This window comes from Castanea sativa, chromosome 11, assembly GCF_040712315.1.
Source record: "Castanea sativa cultivar Marrone di Chiusa Pesio chromosome 11, ASM4071231v1".
Classification (NCBI taxonomy): Eukaryota; Viridiplantae; Streptophyta; class Magnoliopsida; order Fagales; family Fagaceae; genus Castanea; species Castanea sativa.
Window position 1 is genome coordinate 47,818,886 of NC_134023.1, and position 22,773 is coordinate 47,841,658.

At 34.0% G+C, this 22,773-nt stretch overlaps 2 protein-coding genes across 2 annotated transcripts; one reads left to right on the top strand and one right to left on the bottom strand.

Annotated features, from left to right (window-relative positions):
* Positions 1 to 2,924: 2,924 nt before the first annotated feature.
* On the top strand, positions 2,925 to 12,217 carry LOC142615197 (squamosa promoter-binding-like protein 7). Its single transcript, XM_075787904.1, has 3 exons — positions 2,925 to 3,919; positions 4,339 to 4,460; positions 11,547 to 12,217. Exons 1-3 carry the CDS (start codon positions 3,174 to 3,176, stop codon positions 11,987 to 11,989), a joined length of 1,311 nt encoding a protein of 436 aa, XP_075644019.1. The 5' UTR covers positions 2,925 to 3,173; the 3' UTR covers positions 11,990 to 12,217.
* Positions 12,218 to 15,878: 3,661 nt separating this feature from the next.
* Positions 15,879 to 17,747, bottom strand: LOC142616613 (uncharacterized). The gene is made up of 3 exons (XM_075789430.1): positions 17,210 to 17,747; positions 16,728 to 17,120; positions 15,879 to 16,087 (listed from the first exon to the last, which is right to left on the bottom strand). The coding sequence occupies exons 1-3, from the start codon at positions 17,745 to 17,747 to the stop codon at positions 15,879 to 15,881; spliced, it is 1,140 nt and encodes a 379-aa protein (XP_075645545.1).
* Between the last annotated feature and the right edge of the window lie 5,026 nt (positions 17,748 to 22,773).

Consider the following 22,773-nt stretch of genomic DNA (forward strand, 5'->3'; position numbering starts at 1 on the left):
ATCAAGTCGTCCTGCGAGTTGAGTCAAACAAGCTCTTTATCGGGTCTTTTGTTTGGGTATTGTAACAAGTACTTTCTTTCCCTTTGTTTTTATTTTTTATTTTTTGAGAAACTGAGGAAATCTATTGTTATTATTTGTTGATTAATGAAATTGGGTATTATTAAAAAAAGAAAAGGAGTCTAGCCAAACCCAATAATAAAATTCAAATTTGTTTATTGAATTTTATTTCAAATAACAGTTGAACTTAAATTCATGACCAAACAAGATTATATGTTTAAATTTGGTTCATTTTTTTTTTCTCACGGGCTGTTTAATTAATTCATTCTTTTCTCACATATGGTAAATCTATGACTAAATTTTGTTATCCCTTCATAAATTTATGAATTATTTTACTATGAATAAGTTATTTATACTATCAATAAGCCGAGGATAATAATTTGATATCATATGAACTATTTTACAAACTTATGCTTCCTTTGTTTTACTGTCAAATGTTTCAAGGAAAATATTTTCAACATTTTACTGTGCTAATTTCAATATAAAATTTGTTCAAACTTGAAAATGTTTTTCATTGGTTGTAAAATCCTTTGTAAAATGTTTACCTTAAAAAACTTGTAAAATATTTTACAAATCACACAGTAGCTCTCCCCCCATTTGGTGGCTATGTTGTTCAATTGTCGAAGCTGCCAATTTTGGTAATTTGTACTTGAAAAAATTTACATGTTACACTAGACATGCACTGAAAATATTTTACTGAAAGCAAAACAATTAGCATTACATAATCCAATTTCAAACTTATATAAATATATTTTTACACAAGAATACACATACTATAAAAATGAAAAAAAAGGCAAATATACATTCATACACATAATATTTACATAGTTAAATTAAGTCTCATATTCATGAGCTCATTTGCAAACACATTATTATGTTTGGATTTGACTCATTTTATAGTTAAGCTTAAATTTGGGTTTGAGTTTGGCTTGTTTGCTAAACAATAGATATAAAAAAGCCATTTTTTCTGAGCTAATTAAGCTCATGCTATTTGTGGGAGCCAAAATCAAGCATTGTATGAGATTACAGTGACTGAGTAGATGACTTGGACAATTAATTTATACAAAATATAGGGTAAAACTTCCACAGTGGAAGATCTAAACACCTAATTAAAAGGTGACAAGGTACAAGAAGACTATTTATAGATATTTAAACTGTTTTTCCCAAGGTATAAAGAGCTGGGCTAAAAGCTAAAAGCTCTTAATTCTACTCAGCAATTACAACTCTCTCTCTCTCTCTCTCTCTCTCTCTCTCTCTCTATGCGGTGGGGGTTGCCTCCTATCATGGTTTCTTCAATGCTCCCTCATGCTACTTTTTGCTCTTCGGGGATGACTTAGTGTAGGGCTAGGGGTCCTTCGGCGGAGACAGTCTTCATCCTTTCTTTAAAGGCGATTTTCATTCTTTCTAGCCTCCAGTTGTAGGGCCAACACTTGCCCCCTTTGCCTATCCATTTCCCTATCCCTACTGGATAGGGAGGGTCCCGCAAAGTTAGTGATTGACCTCTCCCTATGCGAAGGAGAGGTCAACTCCTTGCTGTGACCCCACGAGGATTGAACCCGAGATTCCTTATGCACTTCAAATCACACACGCGTATTCTTGTAGATCGAATTTTCTGAAACACTTGGGAAAGAGAGGTGGGCAAGCCCACTCCTTGAACGATTTGCCATCCTCCTACTCAAACCGCCTTCTAGACCTATTACTTAGTGGATTTTCCCACAAATGGTGCCAATTATGGGAGCCAAAATCAAGCACTGTATGAGATTATAGTGACTGAGTAGATGACTTGGACAATTAATTTATACAAAATATAGGGTAAAACTTCCACAATGGGAGATCTAAACAACTTATTAGAAGGTGACAAGGAATAAGAAGACTATTTATAGATATGTAAACTGTTTTCCCGAGGTACAAAGAGTTGGGTTGAAAGTTAAAAGCTCTTAAATCTACTCAGCTATTACAATTTTCTCTCTCTTGTTCTTCCTTAGGCTTTATCTCTCCATATTTCTCAACCACCCTTTTGTTGCACTCCTCCCCTCTTTTATAGACACTCTCCCTCCCTTATCTCCCCAGTTGGCTTGCTTCCATATGGAATTTCAAGATACTTGTTACATCACTCTTTTGTTGTGCCCCTTTTTCATCATGAAATAGGACTTTTGAGGGTGTTTGCACTATTCAGGCTAGTCCGTCTGCATTAAATATAGAAGAGATTAGGTAGAGAACATCTTATTAATGTGGAAGTGACTGCCTTTGTGATTCTCATCCTTTTAAAGTGTTTCCTGAGGCGAATTTGACGATGGTGGCATCTCGGATAGAGAAGGGACATGGTCGCTCATGGTCCCCTACATATCCACCGAATGATAAGCCATGCTTGCTTCATTGGATAGGAGCTTCGATAATGGTAGCCAACTCGGATCTCCACGGAATCTATTTCAGGAGATCGCTCTTTAGTCCTCAAGCTTCTTTATTTCTTTCCACATCTTTGGGTTGAGCCTATCTTTTAAGATGTGGTTTGCAGGGCCATTGGCTCTAGGCCTAGGTTCAAGTTCATCTCCATCTCCCCCCTCCCCCCCTCTACACTATTTTTAAATAGTATGGTTCATTTATAGCGCTAGTAACAAATCATATAAGCACAATATTTTCACAATTTTTTTATAATATTACTCTAATTACTTTTTTTTTTTGGCTAACTTATTACTCTAATTACTATTAGACTATTAGTCAAGTCAACCGATTATAAAAGCTCTGTTGGACCCACCATCACACGTGCGCTACATCATCCAAACCACTGTATCTCACGTGCCACATATGCTGTCTCTCCCCCACACCTCTTTCTTTCTCTCTGCAGCTTTGCAGCTTTTTCTCTCAGGACTTTAACTCCATTGGAGTAGAACAAAGAAACCACACCATTCAGTATTCTCTCTGGACTCTGATTCTTTTCCTGTTTCCTCCTCCTCCTTCTTCTTCTTCTAACACAACCCCAAGTAAATCCCACTTCATGCGCATTATATAAAACCAAAACCAAAACCAAAACCAAAACCAAAACCAACCTATCAACCACAACATAACCCTACAAAGACAATACAGAGAGAGAGAGAGAGAGAGAGAGAGAGAGAGAGATGGAGATTGGCGGGAACATGTTTGGTCAGAGCAACGGTAATAGAGGGCAAAATGGTAATAATAATGCCAGTCTAGGCTGGGATATCTGGGAGCTTAGTACTTCAAGGTTAGATTGGAACACTAATAGTAACAACACATTTTACAACACCACCACCACGGCCGCCGTCTCCGCCGCCGCAGACGACACTTCCATCACGGCGGGGAGTCCCAACACCACCCGTGATGATGCAAGTGCATCCCACGCCCTTCTTTTCTCCGACCACAATGATAGTCTAGGTTTGCTCCACCACCACTTTCACTACCAACACCAAAATCACCACCACAATCAACAGCCTCTCTACGCCGGAGATGGGTCCCACCTCCACCCGGACCCACACCTCATGTGCTTAAAGCTCGGCAAGCGACACTACTTCGAGCAGGACACCACTACAAACCCTCTGGGTGATCGACACGTGTCTCTGCCAATCCCATCATCGACGTCGTCATCATCATCTATAGGCAAGAGAGGCAAACCCTACCACAGCGGTGGTGTCGTTACTGTTACTTCTTCCTCCGCCGCCACGTCATCGTCGTCATGCTCGACGTTGCCGGCGACGGTTCCGAGGTGCCAGGTTGACGGGTGCCACGTGGCACTCATAAACGCCAAGGACTATCACCGGAGACACAAGGTGTGTGAAATGCACTCAAAGGCTCCAAAAGTGGTGGTTCTAGGGTTAGACCAGCGTTTCTGTCAGCAGTGTAGCAGGTACATACACATAACACTACATACTATACACGCTTTAATTTTTCATCTTCCTATGGAGTTTCCATGTTAATTAGCCTAGGGAAACGAGCCCAAAAAGTTATAAAAAAAAAAAAAAACTCCCAAGGACTTTTATAGGAACAGAAGATTTTAAGATTGAATAGTAATTTGATCATCGACTTTTTCTTTCTTTTTCTATATTTTGCTAATCAACTTTATTGGGTGGGCCTTTCTTTGAGAGTGAAACTGTGAAAGTTCTATCAATGGAAAAAAAAAAAAAAAAAACACACATACTATTTGTTATTTATTTATGTATTTTTTGAATTTTCACCTTTTCTATTCGGAAGACGATTTCAAATTTACTTGGTGAAAAAAGAAACAGAGAGAAAAGTGATGGAGTGATGGGTGTGAAATGAGTGCAGGTTTCATGCAGTGTCAGAATTCGATGAGTCGAAGAGGAGCTGCAGGAGGAGATTAGCAGGGCACAACGAACGAAGAAGGAAGAGCAGTCATGATTCTGCTGCTAACAAGAATTCTACTCAAGGTACATCCATAAATATATACTACTTGTTTTGTCGAAAATCGTTTTTTTTTTTTGGATAGAAGATTGATTTTGCTACAAATTTATAACCAATCCATTTCTAGCATAATTTGCACTATTTCCTAATTGGGATGCTCTCGTTTGTGGGATGCTCAATTTAGAAAGTTGTACTGGGGGCATATTAAATTTCTCTTGGGTAAATCATTTGCTTGGGGATGAAGACCTAGGAGCAAACCAGGGATCACACTTCGTAAAATTTACATTTCAAATTCATAGATGACATAATTGCCAAACATTCACATGGCATGTCATTTTCATATTTTTTGGGTACTATGGTGAAAATAGGATACAAAGAAAATTTCATTATTGTTGATATAACGTTACGATAGTTTGGGCTGCCTAGACTAGATACGAGAGTGATATGTAGTCCTTTTTGAACACATATTGTGTTTGCGTGTCCAATTCATTGGACCACTCAACACAAGCCAAGCTCTAATTTGGGTAACGGATATAGATGGTAGGAGAGTTGTAGCCTTGAGATGGGACCTATGTCACAAATATTATTGAGGAACTAGTCCAGAAACCAATGAAAACCCTACACAAAAGCTGCATAGAAAAGAGGAGGAACTAAACATAGAATCAACTAGTAATTAGTTCCAAAATTTCACTTTTCTATATGTGAACATTGATTCCTCGGGGACTTTCCTCATACTTAACCTTTGTGCTTACTGATTTGTGTAATGTTTTAGTTATGGATGTTGAAATTTTATTAAGAGTACTTGGATAATAGTTTCAGTTTTTAATTTGGTGTTAGAAGTAGAACTGATTGAGAATTTCAGTCGACATTGTTGTAAAAAATCAAGATTGATGGTGCATTTAGGGTTCTATTTGATCTTGGAAGGCAGCTTAAAGTAAGAATTAAGTGAGAATTTCTGTTACGTAAGAATTATTGGAAGGTAGCTTAAGTTTTAGGCTCCAAAAATTTGGCTAAATGTGTTTTGATGCCATGATCTGATTGACTTGCTTGCCATATGTTACTATCACTTGCTGAATTGACAAGAATATGCTATGAAGAAAAAGAATCATATTTCTTAGGCGGGTTGGTTTCAGGTCAGGAAAGTTAATTACAAAGAGTCAGGACAGAGGAAAACCCAGAAAAAGGCATAGGTCAAGATTTTCAGGAAATTAGCTATGGACATGATGGCATCTGCAAAAGAGTGATGGTTAACGACTGATCATAAAAGGAAAAAAAAATTTGTTTAGTCAATCCCCTAAAATTGAGGTTAAGTTTGGTTGATTTGGGTTGGTCGAAAAGATCTGTATAGTGTAGTCCAATTGGCAAGCTTGATGGTAAGATATTATAGCCTTGGATGATCTTTCTATTTACCCCAAAATTTCAGTCATTTGGAAAGAAAAATTTTGAGGAAGTTTTCTTTCCACACAAATTGTAAATAATCTATTACGCATTATGACTTGTTGCAAGTTCGCTACTATCCTTAAATTTAGTCACACGATGTACGATTTAAAATAGAAGGGTTTAGATGTTGATTTCAAGCTATATTGGAATTGGCAAGAGTTTTGTAGTTCACTAGCATTACCTCATCTGTTTTACTAGAGAACTAGAATTCAAACCCTCTCCTCATTGTTGTAATTATTAAATTATATATAGAAAAAAACACAATGCTGGAATTAAAAACAATTAAATAACTCATAAAACAGTAGAAAGTCACATTTTTTCAATCTAGAAAATTATATTAAAATTGATTTACCTATGCAAACTTAGGTATATAGTAAGTGATGGAAGTTTAGCTGAAAGGAAAGCTTAGTTCAATCATCGTGCAAATGATTAGCATACAAGAACCCACTTGTTACTTTGATAGAAAATAAATATATACACCTAAAGAGCAAATTGTGTGTAAGACTTGATGAAAGCCTTACACCATTGATGCAAGTTTCAAGTTTTGAGTGCAACACTCCGTCATCCCATCAAACGAATGCTCACGATAAGAGAGCATGAGTTTGACTCGCAATTGAAAATATTAAGGAGAGATGTAAGCTTTAGAGATCTGCAATTTGATGGTTGGTAGAGATAAACTGTAAATGAAGGACAAGAGGATTCCACTTCGATGTGCTTAGTACGTGTTTGGAACACTAGGATAGTGTGAGAACAAGGGTAATCGTGTTATCACACTAGATTGTAGGAGCTGATGAGCGAAACACACCCTAAATCACAAAGAAGCATAGAAAGCCATGCTAACTAAGCTATACGCCTGCACCAATAGTAAGCGACTGACACTCAATCTCTATATAGATCGAGACACTGTTATCGAATTCTTTGGAGTCCCAGTGATGGTGACACTGTTATGATAAACAATGATAGCAGTTGTAGACTATTGATGAGATTGGTCCCTAGCCCAATCTGCATTAGTCGCAGTTAAGCATAAAGTGTCAGATTGAAACAAAAGGCTCTGCATTAGAGTGCTATGAACGAATCCCATTATATGCTTGGTAGGCACAAAATGAGCGAGAATGCATATCAGCATATGTTCAAGAGCATGATTCAATGTAAAAAATAAAACTCGCCTTGTGGGCATTAAGTATTGCAAAGCACCAACAAGTCTACATTGGCATTGGCAAAAAAATTTTAGTGGGGCATCCTCTTATTTTAAATATTAAATTTTTTAAAATTTTTTTTTCATTTAAAATTTTTTTTTCTTGACTTTTGAGATGCAAGATTACGACTAACCATGTTGTTGTTGTTGCCTTTTTTTTTTTCAAGTTTCGTTGAGATTTCCTTTTCAATTAGTAATATTGCTAATTCACTTAACCTTTCTTGTGACATATTTGACTTTACATAGAATTTATCAATTTGATATTTGTGTGTTTTTATAACTTTAACCTCAATTGAATTGATTTTTTCATACTAATATACAACGATGATAATGCTAAAATAATGAAATATTAACCATGTTATTGGCATGTTAAATTTTTTTTTTAATGCACAATTTGGCCACATGGCCCACTTTGCTAATTTTCATATATGTAGAGTATTTTAAATATAAAATAAATATTTTTTTAAAAGAATTGTAAATTCTAAATGATGTCGTTTCTGTCAAATACATCAATTCAGTATCAAACGGATTCATTTTAAACCTTTCTTAAATTTGTAGTCCGCAACAATAGGGCACAGTCTAAGACCAACTCAATATATTATGGAGCCTAGGGTGAAAAGTTTTAGTGGGGCATAATCTTATTTTAAATATCAAATTATTAATTGAATAATATTTATGTTTTAATATTTTATTTTTCATTTAAAAATCTATTTTCTTGACTTTTGAGATGCAAGATTACTACTAACTATGTTGTTGTTGTTTTTTTTTTTAAAGTTTCGTTAAGATTTCCTTTTGAACTGATAATATCGCTAATTCACTTAACATTTTTGTGACATAGTTGACTTTACATAGAATTTTATCAATTTTATTTTTAAATAACTTCATTTTGCATAATGCAAGTGTAAATGTATTGTTAGTTAATATATATTAGCTTGTAACCCTATGCATATGCATGGATACACTTAAAAATATACAATAAGATGCATAATATAATTCACATATATATAATTTAAATATTATTGATAGTCATTTTTATATTTTGTTAACTTTTTAAAAAATTATTATGAAACACTTTTTTTTTTTCGATTCATATATTTTAGACTCTTTGGTTTTTGTATTTAATAACTCACTTGGATGAATATTTATGATGTGGTCCCACATTTTATTCTAAAATTAAGAAATAAAAACTTTTAAGAATAAATGATTTAGGACACATGGTGCAAAATTGGAACTCTAATTTGAAATTTTAATTTGAGTTTTTGTCTGCTTCACCTATTGTTATATATATATATATATATATATATATATATAGATTTTATAAATGATACATGCATTAGAAAAAAAAAACCTAGCATTTTTATATAACTTAACACGTTAATTGGACTATTTTCATCTATTTATAAAATGCATTTTAAATTTTTAATTCTAAAAATAACTCTAAACAATTAGTATAAGAATAAACATCATGTTTGAGATGATCCTTGTCTATCTTGGCAATGCTAGACTCTTAAGTATTGAGCAATGGATTTCAGTAATGAATTTGTTCGAAAAATTATTATTTATAATTATAATTTTGATAGAGAGAAAGGAACAGTAAAATTTGTGGAAGATTGAAAATTTTGACACTCTTAAACTACCACAAACACAATAAAACATATTAATAGAATGCTCAACATTCAAAAAGAATATTATATTTTTAAAAATAATTTTTATTCATTAAATTTTGGGCTTAATTAAAAATTTTACATAGTAAGACCGATAGACAAGGCAGTCTATTGGCGAATAGAAGAGGTTCTTTATTTTTTGCTAGGTGAGAGGACGGACTTTATTTATTTATTGCAATACTATAAGTCAAATATATATAATATATTCTATTTTAGCGTCCTTCTTCCATCTGGGGGCTTTAGACTATTGCCTAAATGGCCTAATGATTGAGCACTCTTGGGTGAGGGACTAGAAGATGTTGGTACGGAAGAGTTGGATGTTGTTTAGGGATAGAATAGAAAGCTTGATGTTGAGGAGATAAAGAGGTGGGAGCCGGTGAGATAGGAGCAACATGAGAAGAGGCATGATCTAGAATTGAAGTTGAAGTAAGAAGTATTAGCATGAAAAAATAGGAGGTTGCTAGGCCAAGTGTTTGTGGTAGAAGCTATAGGTAATGAAGAGAAGACAGTTGAGGAATGGCTGAATGGAAAAATCAGTTCATCAAATAGAATATGTCAAGAAATATAAGTAGGAAGAGTGGTAGGATCAAGACAAAGATAGTCCTTAGAGTTTGATGCATAACCAAGAAATATACACTATGTAGAGCGAGGTTTGAAATTTGATAATGAGAGTGTAACGATGAAGAGAGGGAAAAAAAACACATCCAAAGTCTTGAAGGATGAGTAATTAGGTGGAGGAAGGCTATTAATGACGAACACAAACAATAGTAAAAGCATATGGCTCATATTTCAAAGGTAAAGAAAATGCTATCTTTTAAAAATACCATTTTGTGAAGATTTGTGTGTATAAGTATACAGTATACTGGTGTAAGATACCTTTGGAGGAATATAAGGACGGAAAATCTTTAGTATAAGGCCCAATCCATGTTTGATTGAATGTCCAAAAAGATTTTCCATAGTTTGTATAAAATGATAAATGATGTCAAAACTTGAGATTTGTGTTTTAGAGAGGAAAGAACAATGTGAACCTAATAAAATCGTCAACAAACGAAGCATAATGCTTAGATTCCATATAAGAAATGATAGGGTAGGACCTCATATGTGATTGTATACAAATCTCATGACATTTCGATTGTTGTTATGGAAACAAAATCATGAAGGGGCAATTGATGCATCTTTCCTTAAAGTACAATGCTTACAAAAGGAAGAAACTGTAATAATAGAAGCGATAGTATCAAATTGGTATTGAGTACATGTTATTAAACTTTAAGCCTACTATGCCATGTTGAGCTGGAACACTATCGTCAGTGTGAGTTGGAGTATGATAAGAGAAATGAACAGGAAGAGTTAAACCATTAATCATAAATTTGTTAACATCAAAATAAAAGGCACAGTTATTATCATCAACGAAAAATTCGTACTTTTATAGATCTCCAACTGCGAAATAGACCCGTCCTCGCTCCATTTGCAAAAGGGCCCCATTTGGGATGCTTCCTTGAGTGATTAATATAACATATAGAAGCACACTTTAACCCAAAATTCCTTGAGCCTAATAGGTATGTGCTTAATTATGTTATATAAACCACTCATTCTTCTTATCATTATTCAATGTGGGACTTTACTCACACGTGTATTCCCAACAGTGTGTAACGGCTCAAACCTATTTATTTGTATGATTAATTTTAAGGCTTTGTTTATTTATGTATGGTACAAGATATAATTTTACACTGTTTACTGTGTTGGTTATAATAACAACACTGGATAGCAATTGAGTTCATGCAAGCTTTCCACTCAATTGTATCTTATTGGAGTTTCTTTACAAGTTTCCCATCAAATACATCCTCCCATCTCCTCTCAGAGAAAGTTTTAAATAATTTTTTAATGCCCTGTTGAAAGGTTCTGTATCTGGCCAATTGATGGAATAGAAAGCCAGACTTTCCCTCTACAGTTTACATTGAATATCTGAGCAATTTATTCTCCCATTGAATATCTCAAAATTGCTAAAAATTATTGAGGAATTATATCCATTATTTTCATTTGTTAAGCAATCCTAAAGCGAAAGGGTTTTAGGTAAAGGCTAAAACTCATTACGCACATTCTTAGTTATAAAACACTTGTACGTATACACACACGTGACATTTGGAAGACTAGCAGAAAGTGACACCAGGGAATGAGTTTGGATAGGCCAGACAAATGATACTGGTTGTAGTAGTCATACAATATATGTCCCTTCCAGTTGCAATCCTTGACTTGCACATCTTATTAAGGATGATAAAAATAAGGTTGATATTCATTTAGTGTGAGTTTGGATAGCGCGTTTGCGTGTTTCATTGTGCGTCTGCATTTTTTCTGTGGGTCCTGTGCACTGTTCAGCAAATTTTAAGTTAAAATTGGGTTCCACAGCATTATTCATACATTTAAAAATTATTTTGTTACGGTGTTTTTTGTTTTCAGCAATAAGCGGTATCTAAATAGACCCTTATTATATTATCAAAGTGACATCAATTAATTAAGTTATGCTTTCTGTAGTAACATCAGTATTAATTTTAATAATTTTCTTTATTATATCATTAAAGTGAAATCAATTAATTAAGTTATGCTTTCTGTAGTAACATCAGTATTAATTTTAATAATTTTCTTTATTATATCATTGAAGCGAAATCAATCATATTCAGCCATGTCATGTGTAGTAAAAACTGGTGCTAGCTTTAGTATTTTCCTAATACAAACAAGTATATATCATATAATTGAAGATTAGGTAGCAGTAGAAGTCTGGATCGATGTAAAATTTTGTTTTCTGAACAAATTTTTAGGTGGGAGATTTCCATACTTTTCATCATCACCGACAGGATGTGCTCTCTCTCTTCTGTCAACGAAGACCGATTCCTGGGTTTCTCCTGCTGATCTCTCCACAAGATCTAGTGCAGCACTGCGCGAATTGATAGCAGAACACCGTGCAGCCATCCTAGCTCGGCAGCTTGTTTTTGATAGAGACTGGCACACACAACACCATGCAATGGAGGAACTAGGAGATGCCCAACAACCAAGGTCCAATTCTCCTATACCCCATCAGTACCAAATGTTTCCTGAGCCACATAGTTGGGACAAGTTCCATGAAAGTGACACCCATGTTACCTTAGACCTCATGCAGGCTTCTAGCTCAGCATTCGGATTATTGTCTATGAGGGGTAAAAATAAAGACGATGAGGAATGTTCTGACTTGTGGAACTCCTTTCATGGAGCTCATGTAATCTGAATTTTTTTTTTCCTTTTTGGTTAACAGTTATTTGATTGTATCATTTAGTGTGAAGACATAAAAATAGACTGGTAGCTAGGATATGATAGTTTGTGAAGGTATTCATTCCTCCTCGGATGGTGGGACTGAATTTTTTAGGAGTATGGTTTTTATGGCTCCGAAAGTTTCATAATTTTCTCAATCATTAAGGATTTTTATGTATGGAACAATTTCATTTATAATCCATTTAGAAGAAAATCTATTTCCTGACCTTCTACGCGGTTGGGTGTGTTAGAATTGAACTTCCATTAATTGGACTTTTAGTTTTATAAAATGGGTTGGATGTGACTCAGATAATATATTTGAGAGCCTATTTATATGTTGTGGTCAAATTTAGTATTTGACCTTAGTACACCTTGTTTTACTGGGTTTTTACACCGATTTGATGTGAGGACAATATAGAGTTTTAAGCTTGATCCATGATGGCTGCATGTTCATTATATATATGAGGCTATGTCCACTCTCTACTCCCGACTTTAAACAAAGTCATAGATCTTATTCTTTCTAGAGATCAGGTGGTTTGCCACATCCAGAGCCGTCTTAAAAGGAGGAGCATGGAGAGGAAGATCCATTGGATTGTGTTGAGTATGCATGTGCATGTTTGCAGCTACTAGTAATTTATTTAGATTTGCTCATGATATTTAGAAGGTATACCTAAACTGTCAAATTTATTAATTATTTGTGTTCTAGTATCTAGCATTTACGTGCCTTTAAATCTTACAAGATAACAGATAGCTATATAACAATATTGATCTTGAAATAAGTTAGCATTGAATTTTAGTATATTTATTAATTTTTTTAATTTCCAATTATTTTATTTATATTTTGACTCTCAAAAAGATAAAATCATGGTTTCATCCCTACATCTTTGACAGGTAACCAGCGTTAAAAAAAAAAAAAAAAAAAAAACCCTTCACAGTCAGAAAATTTTAATGATTTTTATTAATAATCTGCAATTTTGATGTATCTTTTTTATAAAAAAAATTTGCAGGTCAAGTAAAAGACAGCCAACACAAGCATCAACGCAAACTAAACAGAGGTCCTAGACTTGTATAAATAGTGCAACTATATGCACCATGTGAAAAAGGTTCCCCAAAGATACAAAGAACTGGTGAAGACAAAACAAAGTTCACACACATTATTTCAAAGTTAACTTTCTTTCGCAGAGTTCATGGCTCAAATTGAGACTTTAAATTTGTCCTTATAACCAAATTTAGAATGAGATTTTACTTCTACCATAATCATTGCTATATGACCAGCTGTCTCTGTTTTTGCTTCAAAACTAATGAATTATGACTTGCTGTCTTCACGTGGCTTAGGACCGAAGGCTGAGGAAAATTATTTGAGGGATTGATTGTGGATCTACAATTTTTCATGAGTGTACGTAATTATTGATTGACTAGTCTCACTCTATTACAAAACTAGTTTTCCAAGGCCATGAAATAATGACAAATTTATCAATTTTGTACACATTTAGTAGTATCGAATAAATTCAACTTAAATACTACAAGTTTTTTTTTTTAAAGAGAGTTTTAACGGATGACGTCCGTTTTTTATGATATCTATTTACTATCAGATTAAGATACCAATTAGTTTTTGGTGTAGGTCGGGATTGAATTCTAGATTTCTTATACAATCATTTAAAAACTTATCAATAATTGTTTACCTTACATCCAATGCCTAGAACCATAATTACTATATATGATCATGGGTGGACCAAGGGAATTTTGTTTGGGGTGCATACAAAATTATCAACTTCGGTAGAACTTGTCATTTTTTTAAATTCTAATAAATATAGACAAGTTGTTTAGTTTAATATCAGACATTTGCAAAAATAACAATAAGAAAAAAGAACATATTATCTCTTATAAAAGTTATACTTGATGGTGATCTTTTTTAGAAAAAAAAAAACTATTATCATGAAGTTTTCATGGCCACAAATGATCCAAAACTTTAACAAATATAAGAGCAAATTTACAATAAAAAATGAAATTGAGAAAAAAAAAACTACTAAGCCAATCACTCAATTCTATTTTTGAAAGAATAAATGGAATATTTTTTTTTTTGGAGGGGGGATGGGGGCTAAGTTATGTCCTTGTCGATGACCTACTATTCTAGCATGAAAAATTGTTTCGCAATTGAATAGACAAATAGAGAACAAAAATGTAAACTCAAGAAAGACAGATTCATACACACGAATTTAATAAGATTTATCTATCTAGTACTTTATGTATTTTAGCTTGCCTTCAGAACTTGGCTGAATCATCAAGATACAAGCAACAAGACCTTGAAAGCTGCTTTTTCAAGTGTCAATGGTGGAACATTTTTTTTTTTTTTATCCTAGACTTGCCTACTTGACTTGAACTGAGGGTTCAAAGTAGGGCGGTAAATGAACAAAGTCGATTATGAACAACTTGGGCTCGGCTCGATAAAAAGCTTGTTCATGTTTGTTTATTTATAAGTAAACCAAGCTTGAGCCTTAGTTTTAGGCTCGTTTAATAAACAAGCTGAACTAAAGCAAAAAAATTTGTTCACGAACAAGCTTGTGAGCTATTAGGCTTGATACACAACAATTCAAGTATAGATTCATTTATAAGTTTATATGTGTTAACTAAATCTACTCATTACACATATCTTAATAATGACATGGCAAACATGAGACCACTACCTATATTACCTTAATTTTTCCCTTCCCTTTAAACTAATCAAGAACCACTTTAATTAGACTATAGTTACATTTAAAAATAAATAAATAAATAATTAAGTAAGCCGCATATGATCCTTCCCTATCAATCATCTAAAATAAAGTTATGAAACATATTAGTATTTTCTCATTCATAATAGTTACAAACATGTATTTTTTTAGTTATTCACAATCTAACGTGAATGTAAAATTGTATTTTGAACAATTGCTAAAACTGTAGATAAGGAATGATGAATGAATGAATTTAATTATGTAAATTATTAATTTGAATAATAGCTAATCATAAGTAAGACTTGATTCATGATAAAATGAATATACCATTTTCTTTTTCTTTTTTCTTAATTTTAGAGATTTAAGCATTTAATAATGTAATTTTTTAGATTTCAAACTCAAAAACTTGACATGAGCTTGAGTTTGAGCTTGATATTAAGCTTGAGTTTGGTTTGACTAATTAATCAAGCCAAGCCAAGCCAAGCTAAGTTCAAGTTTTTTGGCTTTCCACGAGCTCAAGCTCAAACCTATTTTTAGGTTTGTCACAAGCTCAAGCCAAACTCGAGCTTTTGATTTTTCCTGACGAGCTAAGCTTGAACATGCACTACTCTATAAAGCTCAGCTCGTTTACAACCCTAGTTCAAAGACCAAGAAGTGAGTTCTTTCGTTTGGTAGGGTGATAGAAGGCTACTTCATTCCACCTCTGGAAAATGACTACACTTCGAGTTTGTTTGGATACCGCTTATTTTGCTAAAATTAAAAACTTATTGCTGAAAGTATTGCAGATAAAGGTAAAAGTTGAAATAGTACAGTGGGGCCATGAATAGTACTAAAAAGCAAGAAAGTCAATACCGTACCAGAGGCTATACCGGTTTGGCCACCGGTACGATATATTTTGGGTACCGGTCAATACCGGTGTACCGTTTCGGGTTTACCGCTATTTTATATATTTAATACACAAACACAAAATCTCTATTTACCATAAAACATTACCTCCTGTTTACAATAAAACATTACTTCAATTGTTCATTGCATACAAAAAAAAAAAAAAAAACACAATATAAAAAACAAAAAAACTTAATCGTTCATTGCATACAAAGAAAACAAATAATACAAATAATTAAGTTAACACAAATTACGTAGGATCATCTACTCCTATCTTTCAAAAGGATCTACATCAGGACCATAATATACATGAGTATTAGCATTTGTCAACACAACATCATTGTCACCATTATCCTTATCAAGAACAACAACATCATCATCAATATCATCATCTTCCAAAATCATTGTTGCTAATGGTTTTTCAATGCTAGCCCAATTCACATCTTCCTTAGTTAGTAACAGAAATTTAGATTCCTCAGCTACAATCCTCCATTAAATTAATATTATCAAGGCTTATAGGATCCAAGTAATCCTTTGTCCTTCTAATGTTCCTATCAAAATCAATATCATACATTAATGACAGTTTCTAATCATTCAAAATAAAAATTGAATATATTTAAAAACATACTTTTCTCGTAATAATAGATTATAACGAACATATACTAAGTCATTCAAACGTTTATGCTCAAGCCTATTTCTCCTATTGGAATGGATAAACTTAAATGTGCTCCAAACTCTTTCATAACCAGTTGCACTACAACACTGACTTAGCACTCGAATTGCAAACTTTTATAATTCTGGAGTGTCATTTTCAAATTGCTCCCACCAAACAACTTTCAAAAATAAAAGAAAGTATTAATTTAGTACAAAGCAAATAACAAACTTTCAAATGAAATATATATATAGTATACTTGGATTTAGTTTTTCACGTTGGCGGATTGTCATAGGCATTCCAAAGTCACCTAAAGACTTTTTGTATGCTTCAATTTGAGAACTAAGATTGTCTTGCTCATCAGGATCAGGAACCAACCTTGTAAATGGTATTAAGTAGGCCTTTTGTCATTTTTTTTTGCTTCTTAAATGAAGGCCTAAAGAAGATTCCAAGGTTGAGACAACAACCTGCTACATGTAATGGACTATAGAGTTGTTTATCCCACCTAGCATCAATGACACTAGTAAATGGTATATATGCAGAAATTTTATTCTTCGACCTTACTTTTATATTCTCCTTTGCTTTATCCATTGCCTCATACAAGTATCCCATTAATGGTTTTTCATCCCCATCTGCAAGACGTAGTACTCTAACCAAAGGCTCACTAACCTTCACTATTTGTTGACATTGTAACCAAAACTCATTATCTTCCAAAACAATTGTAGCCACCTCCTTTCCCATGACATCTCTAGCATATCGAGATTCAACCCATTGATCACAAGTAAACATTTGCCTAAGTTCTTTCTTGAACTTAGTCAAGCATTGAAGACTTAAAAACTCAGTTGCAAACCTTGTGATGGCTGGACGAATCAAATCCCTACCATGATTGTATATGAATTTGGTAATCCTTTTAGCCTTTTGAATGGTTTCATGAATGATAGGAAAATACCTACATCTGAAATTTTTTCCAACATTAAATCAATGCAATGGGTAGCACAAGGAGACCAATATTTCTGCATTAGCTTCTTTCTTGCAGACTTGTAAGCAGAATCATTATCTGTAATGAACTGCACAATGTGCTCAACCCCAACTTCTTGAACAATTTTATCAAACAACTTAAACAATGTATATGCATCCCTTGTTAGGCCTGACACACCAAGGGATTTAAGAAACATGGTACCTCTTGGACAATACACTAAAAAATTAATGATTAGAGGGTTCTTTTTATTTGTCCACCCATCTGACATTATTGAACACTCATAAACTTTCCAATCATTTTTCACATCTAAGAGATAATCATTCATTTCACCCACATGTTTTTGTAATAAAGGCCCCTTCAAGTCATGATAAGAAGGTCCCTTAAAACCAAGCCCAATAGTTGCTATACTATCTAAAGCTTCTTGATAATACACAGAGTGAGCTGCATGGAAAGGTATATCAGCATGGTACCACCACCTTGCAAAATTCATTCTTGCCTTTTTAACCATTTGCTTTGAGGCCAAAGAAGATTTTATGGATGATTGAGAACCAGGAGTTGTTCTCGGAGCAAAAAAGGATTTAATATTATAATTACTAACTGATGAGTGACTCTTTGAACCCCCTCTCTCATTATCATTATTACCTTCATCATGATGATGATGATGATCATCCTCCTCTAAATAATAGGGATTTGCAATTTGTTTACTATTTTTTTTTTTTGTTGGTATTCTGTTTACTTTTCTTTAAATCTTCAAGCAACTGTTTCATTTGCCATTTTACATCGTTGGATACTTTTTTACATGCTTCAACATCACCCGGAATCCCAACTTACTTGAGCTTAGTAATTCCTCCCCCCTTATCATTTTAGAACAAAAAGTACACTGGGTGTTATTTCTCACATCCGGCACAGCACGACCATAAGCCCATGCTGGATCCTCGGATCTTACAACCGGGCCAGATGCTACACTTGACTGATTTTCAGTCATAATTTACACTGCATATATACCATCAATTATTTGTTAATAATTCAAAGTTACCTTTTTATTAATAATAATACTAAGTTGTAAATTACTAATACTAACCCAATATCTCAAGCTAACCAAAATGAAGAATGAAACAACAATTCATGAACACAGTAACCCAATTCATGAACATAGTAATTAATTTGTTATTTATCATATCATCTGAATCTCCATTCCACATGAAATATAATTCCACACAGCAAAAATTAAGGCAAAATTTTATCTGAGAGTGAGAGACAGACTGGCCGAGAGATAGAGAGACACAGAACAGCTGAGAGAGAAAAAGATTACCAAGAGCAAACATAGCTGCATACAAAAAAGAAAAAAGAAAAAGAAAAAAAAAGAGGGAAACTAAATGAGAATTCTATTAGATATAGAAAATTACCATAATAGACTGCACAAATGAATTAATCATCTGTAATGTGATTATAAAAATTAAAAAGCAAGAAAAATAACGAGTACGATTGGTTTCTTAGAATATGTTGAGAAAACCAATGACACAATTGAACATTAGAACACCTTATGCATTAAGTGACTCCACCAACATAGATTCTAATTGCAACACTTGGATTTCAAGCACTTGGACAGCAAACTTATATTTTGATTAAAACAAACGTAGCAAACTTATATACCTGAATGTGTGAATGAAGTAATGGCGTGAGAGTACTGATGAGAGAGGTGGGATTTTTTGTTGCAGAAGAGAGAGTGAGAACGAGAGAGTGAGGGTTGCAGCTTGGGTGGGTAGTGTTTAGGGTTAGAATTGGGAATTTAAATTACCATCTTGCCCTTAAAAACTGCCATAATTACAAAAAAAAAAAAAAAACACACACACACACACACACAGTAGTATGAAATTTCGGTCTGGTATTCATTTACCGGCTGGTATGGCCGGTATTTTTTTTTATACGAAATAGGGGTGTACCTGTACCAGTGCACTGGTCGGTATGGTATGTACCGGTTGGTACAGTACGGTATCGCCCTCCATGCTAAAAAGTGCAGTGGGGCCCATAAATAGTAGCAAAAAAAAGCTGAATAGTAAAATAATTTGTAATTTTCATTGTTTCCCAAACGCACACCTAATAGCATAGTTCCTAACTTCACATTTTCTTGTTGATCCATTGTCCAAAAGTTGTGTGAGCAAAATGCCAGGCGAGTAGAATATCTAGAGAAAGAAAATCAAGCAAGAACATTGACATATAAATGCAAGAGTCACGTTAGTTGTGGATATAGATTGGTTTTTTTATTTCAATTTTTATATCAAACTTATTTAGTCGTGTATATACATAAAAAAAATTGCTATAAAGCATTATGCAAATCCACTATTTATGAAAATAGCAAACATGATAAAATTATTTTTATAAATTTTGTGAAATTTTTTTTAGTGTTAATTATTTTCTATGAGAAATTATTGTCTTTTTAAAACTTATTTAAATTAGTTGAGCTAAACAAAGGTTGTCCTAAGCAACCATGTGTAATCCTACTAGAATCATATCTTTTTTGATAAAATTTGGAATGTTCATTACGATTTTGTTTAACTTAACTTATCTCACATTTTAATTATATCCTACAATAGTACACATGAGGATGATATTTGGTCTATGGCATTCACCTTTTCTTTCATTCTTTTGTGAAATTATTATAGTATAGTAAACTTTGGAATCAAAAGTGAGGACTTTGTGTATTATTTAACCTTTTATTTTAAGTGTTTTCGTTCTTTTATACATAATAAAAAGAAGATGTTTGTTGGTTTAGACCCTGTAAACTTAGATTGTTTAATCTAATTAATTAACCAAGTTGTTACTTTGGTTTATTACATAGATTTAGGTTAAACACAAATAATCATATCACTTAATGCGGAAAAGTAAAGAAGACAAGTGATATAATGACCTAAGAAAACCAATGAAACCATCCAATTTCAAGGTGAATAACTTGGGGAAGATTTATCCTAAACTACCCTCAAGGCAACAAATTCACTATGATAGAATGAAAGTTTTACAATAGATTTTTCCCTAAATCCAATGCTATTTCTTGTAGTACTTACTCACGTGATCACATGCAGCTCCGAATTCACTAACTCTTCTATCTAAATTTGTTAAACACAAATATCCATGTTTGTGATTCTGAGTTCCCACTCAAAACTTTAGATCATTAGTAGTTGTTGATCTTGTATGCAGCAACTTATTTCCAACACCAGATCTTGAGTTTCTTCAAAAAATATTGCCAGTAGAAGAATTTAGAGAGCTTTGGGTACAAAAACCCTAGATCAACAATTGGAGGCACAAGATGCACTCTTCTCTCTTTAAAAACTCCTTTAAAACGTGTCTTAGGGTTTTCTTTAAATACTTGGAGAATTAGATCTGAAACCCTAATAATTTAATGGGCTTAATGAGCTGTTGAGCTTTAAGTAAATTCTGCAGATCTGTGTCTCAATTGGTCAAACTTGGCATGTTTTGAATTTCTTGAACCTGCAACTTCCGTGTTCTTGTATTTTGACTTGCAGCAACTTAAATACTGTTTAATCATACCTATAGACTTAGGAATCTATGTGCCTGTTTGTTTCAGCTTTCCCAACCCAAAAAGCCCGTTTTGAAACTACAAATACAAAAAATCCATTTAGTTAGGTATAAAACGCAATTTTTTGGAGAAAGTTGATTTTTGGGTTTGTGAAGAGAACGCGCAATGCCATAAAGGAGCTTCGAGGTGCATTTTGGAAAAGCCGGTGCACGTTGATTTATATATCCGTTGGACTCTGTGAGCAATTACCAAATTAACCTTCAACAAATCAGAAGATGTTCTCAATTCTCACATCAGATTCCTCATTCCTCTCATCTCATCTCTCTGCTCTGCCCTTCAAAAAATTGATTTGACCCAGTGGAGAGGAAGACAGGCGGCGGTAAGATCAAGCAGCAAAGATCAAGCATAGTATAATGGTAAGAGAAGAGAGAATCACGCAGCAAAGATTAAGCACAGTAGAACTTGCAAATGAAGTGGTAAGAGAAAAGAGAGAAAGGAAGAAGAAAAAAAAAAAGAAAAAAAAAGAGCTCTATGGAAAACTGGAATGTTTTGGAGGAAGTAGTAGGGAAAATGGGGAAAGAAGAACAAAAAAGAAAAGAGAAGGGTACGTGTGTGGAGGGGGAAAAAAGAGGGAAAAAAGAAAAAGAAAAAGAAAGAGAAGGGTACGTGTGTGGAGGAGGAAAAAAGTGGGAAAAAAAGAAGGAAATGCTATCATAATATTTTGACAATACTTTCACAATCAATCTTAAGTGGTATTTTATTATTAGCTAATATTGGTGAGAAAAAAATAATTTTTTTAGAAAGAGAAAAAAATAATTTTAATAGTACGTTCAAATTAAAATCAATATCAATTATCACAATATTTTTACAATAAATCTTAAGTGGTTGGTTATTATTATCTAATATCGGTGAGAAAAAAAATATTTTAGAAAGAGAAAAAAATTAATTGTAATCATACGCTCAAATTAAAATCAGTATCAATTATCACAATTGTAAGTGCACAATTGCGCCTGGACCCAAGAATAGTTATGGGCTCAGACCCAATGAGCCTTAAACAATAAGAATTTGTAGAGTGTGGGCTTGAAACCCAGGTTAGAAGTGTATGGGGATGAAATGACAAACTAAAGATTCCAAGTACTTAGAGACAAAAAGGAGTAATGTAAATAGGCATCGGACGTAAGCGAAAGGCTGTTCTTATATTATATCTCTCTCTTTTTCCTTCTTCTTTTTAGGTTACAAAAAAGTTCCGTCTGTTTACGTTTCCCGGTCCCACTCCTTAAATACTCCTCTTTTTAATACTTTATCCACGTGTTGCCCCCAATTCCTCCCTTAGCCTAGATATTTCTTTTCTTAGTGCCTTTGAACGGTAACTAGAAGTTTCCCTTCCAGCATTTAAGTGTCACTTCCTCATTAATGCGGCCGGGGTGGTAGGTGCGGGGTCTTTAATGTGGAGGTAGCAGCCTTTACCTTTGATATTCTTCCAACATCGGCGCTTCTAGGACATTCAAGGGTTCTCTCCCTTTAACCGTTGGTCTTGACCGTATCATTCCCTAATCTTTACCATGAAGTCTCGGGTTCTTTGATGTCGGTCCGAGGGAAAACCATCCTCGGCTAGATCCTAGGATCCTCGGCGTATAGGCCGACCCATAGCACCAACAATCTCTAACCCAGGGTCAGGTCGGCCTTCTTTAACAAGGCCCAAAAGGCCCACATTCCCACCGGGATCCTTTTGCCCCACACAATAGCCCCTCAAAACTCTAATTTTCGACATCCGAGGAGAAAATAGGGTTTTGATCCGATGAGAACACATGCTCTACACACTTTATAAGTGACGACACGTGTGGAAATCGTTTCGCGTCCCGAGAAGATGACACTTGGCGGTTTCATTTTCGAAAACGCGCGCATTTATTCCTGTAAGTTACTCTTTGTCTCCCACGCTCACGGTGAGATGGGCATCCAACGGTTCTCCTCACTCCACGAAATTTTAGGCGGGACGGAC